The following is a 13,482-nucleotide window of genomic DNA, read 5'->3' as shown; positions in this document are numbered from 1 at the left end:
GAGAAATCATACACAATATAACCAGGGATATGTAATGTCAAGGTAAACAAAAAAATCAGTTTTGATTTCAGGTTGTTTTCAGTGATGGATTGGGAGCCTCTGTGCACAGCTATCAGACCACATGTGGAGGAGAGACCTTCTAAGCTGAAGTGAAAGGCTCTTAGAAAAGTAACTAAGAAGGCTTCTCCTCAGGAAACTTTCTCTCTCCCCTCCTGTGAAATCCTGATTTAGTCCATGCACCAGTCAGTCACGATGTCAGAGAGGCCTTATTATAGCTACTGGTATTGTTAGGTTACAGGTTTTACAGTCGTGATGCACACTGCAGGCACTGGACAGTAAACAGGATCTACCATGAAATATCTTGAGACTCTGACTTGAGAATTTTTCTGTTTAACAAAATAGCCTGTGTATTAAACTGGAGTTAAACTGGGATTTGGGATATGAGGGAATCCTACTGCTTTCACGGAACAATATTGGAACTTTGTTATTGTAAATAAAGATTCAAAATTCATATAATGGAAATGTGACTAAAATAAGTTTTCAGTATATTAATGTCTGTAGTAATGGCTTACAGTTGATTAGTTGATTGGTAGGTTAGCTATTTAAAATTTTCACAAGTAGGATCAAAATGATTTTTAAAAAATCTTCTAGTTGTTTTCTGCCAGGCTTTAAACTAGCATTTGCGTTAATGATTAGCTGTATTTAAAAAAAGCAATCAAGTACAATTGCCTTGGCTATCGGAATACATTTTCCAATTTTTAAACGAAAACATTTCTTTATAAGACTGTGTGAAACTGTATTACATCATTGCTAGCATTATCACCATTTGGCCATGCTATGACTTGCATTTCCTTCAAATTAAAACTTTAGCTGTTCACACAAACTAGAGGTCTGTGTGCTCAGTCCTCATGATCATTAAGTAATGCACAGCAATGTCCGAAAAATGTCTGGGTCCAGTAACTATTTTTAATTTTTTTTTAAATTGATAAGATATAAAATAAAACTAAATTAATACATGGGTTTACTCCAAACGTTTGGTTAAAAACTGAGACCTTTAATAACTGCTTGCGAAATTCTGATTTGAAATAGAAATATATCTTGTTTCATTTAAAAAAAAATGGTTTTGATGCATGTATTTAATTAAAATGGTAATACTTGTGTGCTCCTGACACAGTGCTTTCCTTAAAGACTTATGATAGTGACTCGGTTACTCCTTACATTTAAAGCATGGTCTTATTTTTCTTACACTCACAGATTTTTTTTCTTTTCTTGCACTCCAGCTCGCACAGTCAGCTTGCCTGGTACTTGTGTACAGCTGCTCCGAACCACACAGACCAGACTGGTTGTGATCAGGTGGGCAGATTCAGTTCCATGGCCTCCAGACTCTGCTACTCCAGTCTACAGTCTTCTTTCAAGACCAAACTAGAATCCAAGGACACACACTTTCTTTCAATACTCTTACCTCTCCTCTTGCTAGCTTTTCTTTTTTGTTTCTTTAATAGAATTTTAAAATGACCTTGAGCATGAAGAGGATGCTCTATGAATACAAATGATCACATACAGAGAACGTACTAACATATCTCTCTGAAGAAAAAAAAAAAAAACATGTTACAGGAAAACTGAAGACACACACTTACAGTTTAAACAGATTTCTGAAGTTGCATGTTGATTCCTTATGAACAGACAGAGCCAGTACCCTTAAACATTTTATTATTATTTTCAGTATCATTAAAACAAACTATGGGATGCCAAAATTTAAACAGAGTCTATTGATACATATCATGCCATCCACAATTTTCTGGAGACGATGCTTTGCTTTGTAGAGTCAAACATCTTCAGCTGATAACGCAGTCCTAGAGTATGAAAATTGGATGGCAGTGCAGAGCACTGATGCCACTGGTGAAAATGTTGTCATCATCCCAATGCTTAAGAGTTTTCATTTCAATGGTGAGTGTGTATGACAAAGCAACATATCTACAACCATATGCCTTCCCCCAAAACACCCCATTCTAGTCTTTGTAAATAGGGGTACATGCAAAAAATGTCAATGTTTATTCAATATGCTATGGTAGCAGTATAGTAATCAATAACTTACAGTGAATTAATGTCCACTTGAGGCTAACAATAGAATTTATGTTTAATTCCAGAAACATTCCATGTTTTTTTACTTACCACAATAAATGCTTCTTTACAAATTATTACATTGGTACTATGCACTACTTTCACACTCCCACACACATAGACACACGTATGCGCACACACCCACACATACAGATTACGCCAGTTAATACATACAGACACACACATACGGGCATATCAAACAGACAAATGCAAACGTACAGGCACTCATTTTTATTTAGAAACAGCTATGCAAATGGTACAAAAGCTTTGGCGTTTTTGCCTACAAGTTGTGCCTGCACACTTGGAAATAGAAGTCACTGTATGAAGATATAGCTTCATACAACTGCCTTTTATTCGATTATAACTATTTCAATCTGATTTTTGTTAATACTTAAGTCTGATATGCGCACCCACATAAAACTGTGGAGAAAAGGTCCTGCTTCTAGCTATGTTTTACATAATTATACAACACAAATTTACATTTTAAAATGGTGTTGTCTAATTATGTAGAATGCTACATGTTCCAACGTCACCACTCAGCTCGATGGTATCACCTTAAAACAAAGAGTATCGTATCGTATACCACTGAATCGATGCTACTCTAAAGAAAAGCCTCATCCGGTCCACTAGGGGGAGTGCTTAACCCAAATCAACGCAGAACACAGACCCCAAATGGCACCTAAAATGCTTGTTTTCAGAGTATTTTTTTAATTGACTTAATCAAACAAAATCTTAAACTGGTGTCCTATAGAGGTCAATAAAGCTTATTCCCCTGGTGAAGTGAAAATCATCAGTAGGTCCTAAGCAGCAGGAATGGAAGAGCACTAGAGTAGTGAACTGAACGCACTGAACGCACACTGCAGTGTGACCTACACTGAACATCAAATCTTTCTGGAACAAGCATCTTACATGATAAACACTAACAGTCAGAAGAAGAAACAAGGATCAAAGTGCCAACCACTGAACAGAGTGCTGGCCAGAAGCAGCAAGTTTATCGAGACAGAGATACAGAAAAACCAAGCCATTAACATTAACACCTTAACAGATTCTGACATAAGGTTAAGAAAGTCACTGAAGTTAGATTTTTTTTTTGTATGTAGTTACTTGTGACATACTATGAACATTTTTTTTCTCAGACATTCAGACATTTGTAGTCACATGGTCACTCAAGTCATATTTGCAAGAGTGATTCTTTTAAGTCTTGCTCTTTTTTTAGTTGCCAAGCAATTAATCCCAGATTGTTCCCAGATAGCAGACGATTCCAGGCCATATGTTGGGTTTAGGCACATTAGAGTCAGTTATGGCGATGGGAAGTATGTTGTAATCCAAAAGTGGGTGTGTAAACAGCCACATTTAAGGTTTTCCTGGCATTTAGAGTCTGGATCAAAAAAGCCCCAACGCAATAAACCATATCTAAAGCTTGTGCAGTTTTTCAATTTTGGGCCAAAGGTGGTCCAACTGCACCATATCATGCCTGAGATACTGTATGGTGTCATCGTGTTTGAGTTGTGGCTGTCATTCCACAGCAGAATGTGTGCTGGATGAAAGAGGTATGTGTGGGTTGGCACTGGGTCATCACTCACTTGCTATCTGGGAATTACATCTATAGAAATGAACTGAATGCTTAATGACTAGTAAATAGCAGCCCACTTTCAGAGGGAGCAGCTGAAAGAGCAAACATAGCAAGTCTAAAGTTCAGAGTGTTTTCACCTATTCATAATTAACACACAAACAGCATTCTCATTTGGCCGCCCTTGTCACGTTAACATTCTTACGGCAGAGTCCTATTGCTCTGTGTGTCATCATGCGTTCTCGGTGCGGCTTATTAGTTCTAGAATGTCTAATTTACATCATGCTGTACAGATAATGTTGCATAGAAGATTGAGCTTACTCTAGAGGCCATGTAGAGAACAAGAAAATGGAGGCCATGTCGTTGCTCGTATAGGCAGAACCCAAACCGTGCTGAGATGAATGTAACTGGGATGGAGAAGAGAGATGTTTCGGAGCCCTAATTGGTTGCACTGTTTGTGCTGGGTGCAGTTAGGGCTTTATAGGCATGGTGAGCGCAGTGACACCTAAGAGACCAGCAGGAGGTGCTGTGCCTGTGGCTCTATGAGCTGCCCGGAGATGAGCACACTGAGCCGCACATGCTCAGTTTGGAGGTCTCGGGTTCAGGCTCGGTTTCTTCATCCTCTGTCCCGCCTTCCGCCTCTTCTGCCTCTCGGTCAGGGTCGCCTTCTCCTTCTGCTTCTCCCTCTGCTCCCTCCCCTTCTCCCACCATGCAGCCTTCCTCCTGTCTCCTCTTCAACCTGACAAATAAAACGAAAAAGAATGGGCACAGTTCCCATATACAGGAGTGAACATTACTGTATAGCGTAATGTGCACAAAGTCTGGTACATATGCATCGACACACAGACAGTGGGACATACATTCGGTGATTCTGTCGTTCTGTCACAGAGATGTTACATGCGATGGATAAAGAGTCGTAAATAATGGGGCAGTGCTAAAAATAGAGATAGTAACAAATTGCAGGAGAGGGAGTGATGGTAGAATATGCAGCCTCTACTAAATTATAAACCAGGCAATAATTTATAGCAGACACAGTGTCTGTGCATTGTAGCATACAGATTCTCCTGCCAATAAATAAGAGCTCTATGCTCACAGCCAACACCAAGCACAAGGCTGTAATCTATAATTGAAATTGGATTTATCAAGAGAAATAGGTTCTAAGCTATATATTTCCTTGTTGCTGGGGTGGTACCCTCAAGGGTACAAACACTGTACCTTTAGTATCTATCTTTCAACTGGAAATGTGCATATAGTGTACCTTAAAGACCAATGATGTACCTTTAATTAGCTTATAAAAGTACACTACATGCACCTTTGCGAAGAAAGACCCATACTAATGGTACAAAAGATACAGTTCAGTACCTTTTTTCTGAGAATATGCTTTTGTTGAGGCAGAAAGCATTAGAGCAAAAATGTAATGGAGCAAATTATACCTCTGGAGAAAAAAGATGCTAAGCGATGGGGGAAGCTTAATGAGCGCATCGCACAATCTTGTTTCTTAATATCCGCTGTCTTGAAAAGTATTAAAAATGCAATCTCACTTTTCTCGGTTGAAGATCACAAACTCTTGCTGCACGACTTCAAGGCACTCCTGTAGATAGTCATTCTCCTGCAGAAAGCACGAGCGGTCACAGGTCAGGCTGACACAGACCAAACCAGCCGCATGTACAAAACCAATCAGCACAGCTTACAGCTTGATTACAGCTGCCCCTCGCCCTGTTCTCTCTTCACAATGCTCTGCTCACAATGCTTTAGTGGAGACCAGACTTCTTATTGTGTTTAGCTTGTTTTTCGCTTGATGTGGGCTAAAAATAGCGTCTCATATATCTGAAAGTACCAGAGGGCTTAACAACAATACTGAAAGCTTCATAATTTAATCATCCAGGTAATAATGGAGGATCATCTGCTCCAGAGGCTGAGGAAGCCTTGCTAGTGAAGCTATCTGTACTCCTACATTAGCTTGCAGATCAGGAAGAACAGTAGTACTGGCTACATTTAATAAAATGGAGATCTACTTACTGGATGTGAGAGTCTATAAATAGTCAGGACTTTAAGAGACAGTAATATCATTGGTAAGATATGCAGCAGTATGAAATAAAACATTTTCAGAATGACAATCAGCTCACAGGCCAAGGATTATGGTAAAAAAATTTCTTTTTTCCCCTCCATTTTCTCCCCAATTTGTTCACATGCCAATTCCCACCCACCAGCCAGCTCTCCCCTGTCATACGACGGCTACTATCCAGTGAAGGTGAGGGCTAACATGTGCTTCCTCCAAAAAACGTGAAGCCAGCCAAAGGCATCTTTTCATACTGCTACTCATGCTGTGTCACAGGGCAGCATAACACACTTGAAGGAAAGTGCTATCTACCCTCTTCTGCATTCATTAGCTCAAGAACTCCCATGATTGGGTAGTGTCGCTGAGATTGACAGGGGAGACAGAGCATGCAACTCCTTCCACCCAGACAGTTTTGCTCTCTTGGCTTCAAACTCATCACAGCCTGATGATTTAACACTTTTTGCAAGAATAAATTTCTATTAAAAATTTTAATGGGAAAAAAACAGATGTCCTTTAGATATTTAATTTATTTTACCCATGGAACTCAGAAGCTGAGAGCCATGTTTGTATGTGCAATAAATTTGATAGTGCAGTAAATGTGTTCACATTTGTTTTATATGAATATATTCATATTAATATCCACATTAACATTTAGATTCATATTCAGATTCATATTTTGGCATGGCAGAGAGGGCTAGCAGTTTTTTTTTTTTCAAAAAGCAAATCCATACAGATCTAAATTAAATTTTTAAGGGAGGCAGATGAGTTGAAGTGAAGCTTCGAAGTACAGCCAGGTGATAACTCACAGATTGGGAATCCTTGCTGTTGTCTCTTGATCTGTTCTTGGCCAGACGCTTTTTCTTCTTATGTAGTGGACGAGATTCTAAAATCATCTCTTCCAGCTCAAAGGTGGGGTCACAATGCAGACGCCCTTTCTGTGTTCACCCACACACACAACAGACAATCCAGACAGTGATGAAGAATAATAAAAGCAATGCATACCTCACAACATCAATCTATAACCCATGAAGCATGGCTATGCATTATGGTTTAGTCATCTTATTGGGTTTGTGTGCCAATCTGTGTAGGCAGATCTTTTTTTTTGTTGTTTTTTTTTAGTACTGTGTTTGTGTTTATGTCTGGCTACTGTGTGAGCTGTGTACTGTGGGGATGTAATGCGTGGATGCGTTTAATCGGCTCCTACATTGGGAACAAATCCAGCCTCCATCTTCTTCTCATAGACGGCATCCCAGTTCACGTCTGAGAGGTAGGGGGCTGTTTGCATGTGGGCAAGACTGCAGAATCGATGCTCTGGATTTACTGTCAGTAGCTGAAAAATAAACACATCAAGCTCTATTCTTGCCAATCTTCCATTTTTTCCTGCCTACACAAACACATTGATAAACAGAGTTCATATATTGCCAGTCAAAAGTTTTGATTAAACTTCCAGCACTTCATTTTATTGGAAACAATTTAGATCTAATTGGAAAAATAGTACATCTTAATCCCTCTGATTAGCATAAACCAACACTGTCTGAGTCTCTTAACTGAAGGCTTAAATGTAGTAGGGTTGGGCTAGGGTTAGTATGAGCCTAGAGTTAGTGTTGACCCAGGCTTTTTGTTTGGCTTAAGGGTTGCACTAGTGTTAGGGTCTGGATTAGGTAAGGGTTGCACTAGGATTAGGGTACAGTAGGGCTTAGTTAAGATCGGACTAGGGTTAGGGGTTGGCTAGGGATAGGGTTAGGTTAGGGCAAGATAAACGTTGGTCTAGGGTTAGGATTTGGATTGGGTTAGGGTTGCACTAGGGTTAGGGTTGGTAAAGCATAATTAAAAGTAATCTTTTAAATGATAAATATAAAAAAATACTCCAATCAATCAATCAATCAATCAACCAATCAACCAATCATATTTCAGTTGATTATGTTTAATTACAGTTTTTAAAACTTCTAACAATCATTACTCACTCTACTTTTGAAATTTGACATCAGCTTACCCCAACTACAGAAACTAAAGTGACCTCTTTCACTCCACCTATTTGTGCCTGTGAGCAAAACTGCAGCTAGTTAGAATGTTTAGCATTATATTTTACTTTAGTTTAGCTAATATTGTATAGCAATGGATCATATGGAAAGTGTCTTCACTGTATTATAAGATCATTTTTTCTCAGGATCTCGCCACTTCAGCACAGCAGCTATCACAAAAAAGCAGATGCTTATAGAACCTGCATCTTTCCATCTTAGTGTTTTTATCCTAGTCCCTATCTACCACGCAGAAAAGACAAGAACAGACACGAATTTGAACACATTCGATGTACTGTGAAAAGAACATAATAACTCCAAACTCTAAGGGCAGACGCCAGGGTAGTCAATAAATGTTTACGCAAACGTGTTTTATGGATTCTTCCATCAATGTTATTTCCAAATTAAGCTCTCAGTCTGTAAAATACATCCTTTCAGAGATGTTATTGCTTTTCCAGAAGAATTTATGGTTATGTGTTATAAACATACTAATTTGTGTGTGTAAGTAACTCCGATTATTAGCGTATTGCTCCAGTGTTGGAAAATTGGATAAAACAAAGTAAGGACTTTGGTAAAAACTTTTTTTTATGTCTTTCTTATTAGACTGTAATGACTTTAGATCTGAATTATTGTTAATTGTGACATATTTTTATTAACTATTTTCAGTAGCTACTGAAGGGAATTTTGACCAAACAGGTTTTTAGTTTTTTTCTCACTACAGAGAAATGTACTTAAACTTCATGTTTGTGGTAATTGCATGTCTGCTGCAGATACGGTGGTTAGAGGTTAGACTTAAAAAACACTGGATTGTTCCTTTACAGATGAGTTAAATAGGTAAAATCCTATACCATGGAAAGCTGTGCTCTGAACCATCTTCCAAAAAAGTGGATTTAGAGCTGCTCTCTTTCATGATTACATGTCTTCCCTTTGATATGCAAATAGCAAACTTCACTTCTTGCCAATTCACAGCCATTCAAGTCAATCTGTCACCACTGGCATTAGTCAGACAGTCTTCAGGGCCAATTAGTTTTAAATAAGAGAGCTGGAGTGATGGAGCTGAGAGATAACATGGGCCCATCTGTCTGGGGAGTGATCATAAAAAGCTATTCTGTTATTAATGGGCTGATAGAGTTATAAAAGGATGACAGCTTTCCAGGCTTATCGTGAGATACTTTATTGCTCTCAAATCGCTTAGAGACGAGATTCCCAGCCCATCTGATGGGATGCGCTATGTTATCAGGGAAATCATATCTGAGCAATTTTTGGACATGTTGCTGCTGCTTTATTCTCAGAAGGCTGAAACTGTCTCCACACAGTCCAGACAGAAGTAATCGATCTACACAGGCATGGATGAGACAAATGTACATCCCGGTCAAAAGTGCTAAGACAAAACCTGAAACCCAGTTAGCAATTATAAAGGAATTCAGTAAGTGTGTCTGTACTTGTGTGTGTGTGAGAGAGATATTCCTGTCTTACACACTGCCCTTAATTCTGACCTCTCCAGCATCATGGACATCTCCTGCATGTTTCTGACCCCTTCAGGTTGACCCTTCATATTCACTCACTCGTTCTCATTATTTTCTGCCTCTCTCTGTTTTTTCCTCTTTCTTTTTCCACATCCCCCCCATATCCATCTCTCTCTTCAGCTTTCTATTCACAGCCTGATTATGTATTGTATTTCTCCCTTTTTAGGTCTGGTCACCTTCCGCCCATTCCTTTCCCATTATACGTTATGCTTCCAACCTTCCAGCTTTCCATCATCTCTCGCTTGGGCTCGGCCTCACTCCTACATTGCCTCATTATGTTCCTCCTTTCTGTCTCTGTGAGTTTCAAACCCACTCGCTCTCTGCTGTGTACTGCACTCTCTCCTCAATCTCCTCCTCCGTCCTCAGAACCAATTAGTTTTCTCTCCATTCCTTTCCTTATAGCCTTTAAACAAAATCCTCCCTCTGCTTATTCTTCACCTCCTAACTCCACTCTCTTTTTCTCTCCTCTCAATACTTTCAATCTGTCTTGTCATCCCATGCACTTATTTCTTTAATATGAATTTATTGCTACTTACGTTTCCACTAATTTTTTCTCCATTATTCCAACTTCTCAACTTTTTAATTGTGTGTGGACACCTCTCTCAAAAGACTATGTTTATTTATGCATACTCTCTCTTGCTCTATCTCTCTCTCTCTCACACACACACTCACCTTACGCAGCAGGGAGATGAGGTCTTTGTGCCAGGAGTTACAGTACTGCACGCTGACTGTGCTGAAGAGCTGCATTAGAGACTCCACTGAGTTGCTGGCATGGATGTCATACGGCCTCTGCGTGATAGAGTTAAAGAGAGAAACATCAACACAGAGCTAATAAAAGGTCAATGGTTCAACACATCCCTCAACTGTGCAAATGAAATCTGGTAATGAAATTAAAAAAATTATCCATCTACTAAGGATGCCTTTTTTTTATGACTGAGTACAAGAAGAAGTACAAGTACCTGTTTTTTTGGTACTCATCAATACCAAAATGAGTAGCCGACTTAGCACAAAGCAATTAGGGGTGTCATGGAACATTTTATTTAGCTCTGTTTATGTTTTCCTGGTTCTGGAGCTGTGAAACATACAGTGGTGTCTCAAGAGTTAAGGCTCTGGGTTACTGAAGGGTGGGGGTTTGATCCCCAGCACCACCAAGCTGTCACTGCTGTGACAAATAAAGACTTCTTCTTCTTCTTACTAGGTTCGTTCATAACATTAGCGAGTTAATGAACACTTCTGTACAGCTGTAAGTAAAGTATGTTTCATCATCTACTTTACATCTAAATCCCTCATTGTCAAGAAGCACTAGCCCTCCAGTTCCTACTCTTCATAATTTCACAGAGCATTTGCAGTGTGTTTTGATTGGCATCATTAATTGCGTACAGGTCACTGTTATTCTGTGTTGTCTGCTGTTTTTGTAAGTAAGAGTACAAGTGAATAAACAACGTAATAGACAGGTACATAATATGAGTACTGTATGTATTGATGTACTGATACATCCATAACATCTTGCACTCGCTATAGGAGGCATCGATTATACAACAGGAACACACAGCTCCTTTTCCTCTGTACAAAATACATAAAGTACCAAAATGTCTGGCACCAGAAAACTAATAGCTTGTTTGTTTTTCTTTGACACAGGTGCAGTAACAAAGATTTCGGTTTTAATAGCTAACATATGCTGTTCACGTGAAGTGACTTGTGGCGAAGTATGGTGACCCATACTCAGAATTTGTGCTCTGCATTTAACCCATCCAAGTGCGCGCGCGCACACACACACACAAACACACACATGCCCGGAGCAGTGGGCAGCCTTTTTTTTTGCTGCGGCGCCCGGGGAGCAGTTGGGGATTCGGTGCCTTGCTCAAGGGTCTCACCTCAGTCGTGGTATTGAGGGTGGGAGAGAGCGCTGGTCATTCACTCCCCCCACCTACAATCCTGAGGCTCGAACCCACAACCTTCAGGTTCACCTTTGGGTTGCAAGTCTGACTCTCTATCCATTAGGCCACGACTGCCCCCAACTAGTAAACTAGTAAACTAGTAAACTAGTAAACTAGTAAACTATGGTTGTGCACCACCTCTCATTGTGCACCAAATTTATGATGTGCTTATTTGAAGTCCCTTTGGCTCCTCTTTGGGATGTTTGAGGTTTTTTTTTTTAAGAGAGACTAATTTTCTTGCAGTTAATATAAGCTGGTTAAGTAGACAAAGAAACTATGTTACCACTGCAGCTTAAATAATGATGTAGTTGTTCTAACTGGGGATTATGGGTATGGGTAAATTATGGTAAACTGGGATGTCTCTGATGTCTCTCTCTCTGTCAAGCTATACATGTTACTATACTATACTATATAGAAGAGAACGGCTTCCCATTCGAGTGCTTTTCCTCTCAAGGTTTCTTCCTTACGTCATCTTAGAGAGTTTTCCTTGCCACTGTTGGCCACTGGCTTGCTCATTTGACATCTAAAACTGCATCTACTGTATATACAGATTTCTGTAAAGCTGCTTTGTGACAGTGTCCATTGTTAAAAGTGCTATATAAATAAAATTGAATTGAACTGAGCACCACTCATCTCTCTAAGATGAGTGGTAGAGCCCTGAGTTCCTATTTGACAGTTTCTTGCTGGAAAGCACCCACAGAGAGAAACAGAAGGAAATGGATGTGCTTGAGCATTATAACTACTATTATATGAACTCAGCGAGTGAAAGCTCTTTTAAAATTGCTCACCCATCCTCTCAGGACCTCGAATATGGTGACCCCTAATGACCACCAGTCCACTTCAAACGCATAGCCTGTCCCTCCACTTACAAAAGACTGGAAAATCTCAGGAGCTGTAAAGGACAAGTCTGAGTAAAAAACAGAATCTAAAAATAATCATCTTTATTGTGTGTGTAACTTTAGAGTTCATATCTTATTTACATAATTAAGCAAACTGCCACCAGTGAAATAAACAAAAATATTTCAGAACAATAGAGTGTTGATAGAGGCTTTGTACCCATATATGGCTTGGTTCCAGCTAAAGCCGTGGCTCTTTCTCCATCTTTGATAATTGTAGCAATATTGAAGTCAGTCAGGTGGGCATGACCTGAGGCATGACACATATCCAATTTAAAGCATCTGGAGACAAACTTCCACACAGCAGCCATTCAGGACATTCAAGCCTATGTAGTTCTACTACACTGGGTGAATGAAGGCAGATCCCTTTTAATGGCTTTTACGTGTTCAAAAATCCATGGAATCTCAAGGGCAACGTGTGATCCATTCACTGATACAGTTTTGCTTGGAGAGCATAAGTCTAAGGGAGAAACCCACAGAATGAGGCATTTGCACTACATAACAATATAGACAAGTGATAGTTTTAACGGAACAGCTCGTCCTTGAGTCTGCATTTGTCTCTGAAGTATTATGGACTGGATGACCCTGAGCATGGCTTGCTGCACGGAGACAGACTGTGTTACCGTCGCCATGCCTGCCAGCCTGTGGGATCACATCTCCTACATGTCACCTTGGACCATTTCCATATGTCTACAGAGAGGTTTAGGAAACCTACTGTATGAAGACTCACACACACTCCTTACCTTGTTCATCCAGAAGAATATTGTCTGGTTTGATATCCCTGCAAAAGAAATACAGGAAAATCATCACTATTACATATATTATATTACATACAAAAGCTTTTGATCAGTTGCATTCTTTGCAAGATTAAGTAATATTGCAGCAGTGCAATGATAACAATCCTATTAAACCCATTTTGGAAGGTCTGATATGGAAGAAAGTAACGTGATCAGTGACCTGTAGATGGAGTTATCTCTAAATTTTTCACTTTTCTGTCACCAAATAAGGCAGCCACCATAAACTGTGCGGAAAAAGATGCAAATTCAGAAGTTTTGCTATTTCAGTTAGGCTTTAGTGAACCATATAATGTCAGCACAGATCTGCACTAATCCCTGTTTTAGACTTCTGCTGACAACAAAAATAGCTACCCTGCAGGGACAAACTAATAAAACAAAGTGCTTCTCGTTGGATATGCTTTTCTTTTGCAAGTGCAGAATATATTTGTGTGTGTGTCTGTTTGTCTGTGAGTTCTGAGTTATAAAACTAAAGTGCCTTGTTGCCCTTTCCTGGTGTGAATGTTTATCTCTCAGGGGGTCTTCATAGATTTCTCCACGCCTGCTAATTGCCTGGGACAC

The 13,482-nt window shown here is 39.5% G+C and overlaps 1 protein-coding gene across 1 annotated transcript in view; it reads right to left on the bottom strand.

Annotated features, from left to right (window-relative positions):
- Window positions 1–1,637: 1,637 nt before the first annotated feature.
- The window catches only part of LOC113542347 (serine/threonine-protein kinase 32C), an 82,683-nt gene continuing 70,838 nt past the window's right edge, over window positions 1,638–13,482 (bottom strand). Inside the window, exons 5-12 of the mRNA XM_026939817.3 lie at window positions 12,871–12,908; window positions 12,288–12,377; window positions 12,020–12,123; window positions 9,967–10,083; window positions 6,955–7,080; window positions 6,557–6,685; window positions 5,233–5,300; window positions 1,638–4,430 (exon numbers count right to left, since the gene is read on the bottom strand). Of these exons, the coding sequence (XP_026795618.1) occupies window positions 4,232–4,430; window positions 5,233–5,300; window positions 6,557–6,685; window positions 6,955–7,080; window positions 9,967–10,083; window positions 12,020–12,123; window positions 12,288–12,377; window positions 12,871–12,908 (871 nt within the window). The 3' untranslated portion in view covers window positions 1,638–4,231. The remainder of the gene's footprint in view (window positions 4,431–5,232; window positions 5,301–6,556; window positions 6,686–6,954; window positions 7,081–9,966; window positions 10,084–12,019; window positions 12,124–12,287; window positions 12,378–12,870; window positions 12,909–13,482) is intronic.

The sequence above is a fragment of the Pangasianodon hypophthalmus genome, chromosome 3 (genome assembly GCF_027358585.1).
Source record: "Pangasianodon hypophthalmus isolate fPanHyp1 chromosome 3, fPanHyp1.pri, whole genome shotgun sequence".
NCBI classification, from domain to species: domain Eukaryota; kingdom Metazoa; phylum Chordata; class Actinopteri; order Siluriformes; family Pangasiidae; genus Pangasianodon; species Pangasianodon hypophthalmus.
The sequence above is the reverse complement of the archived record's forward strand: the minus strand, read 5'-3'. Positions and strand labels throughout refer to the sequence as shown.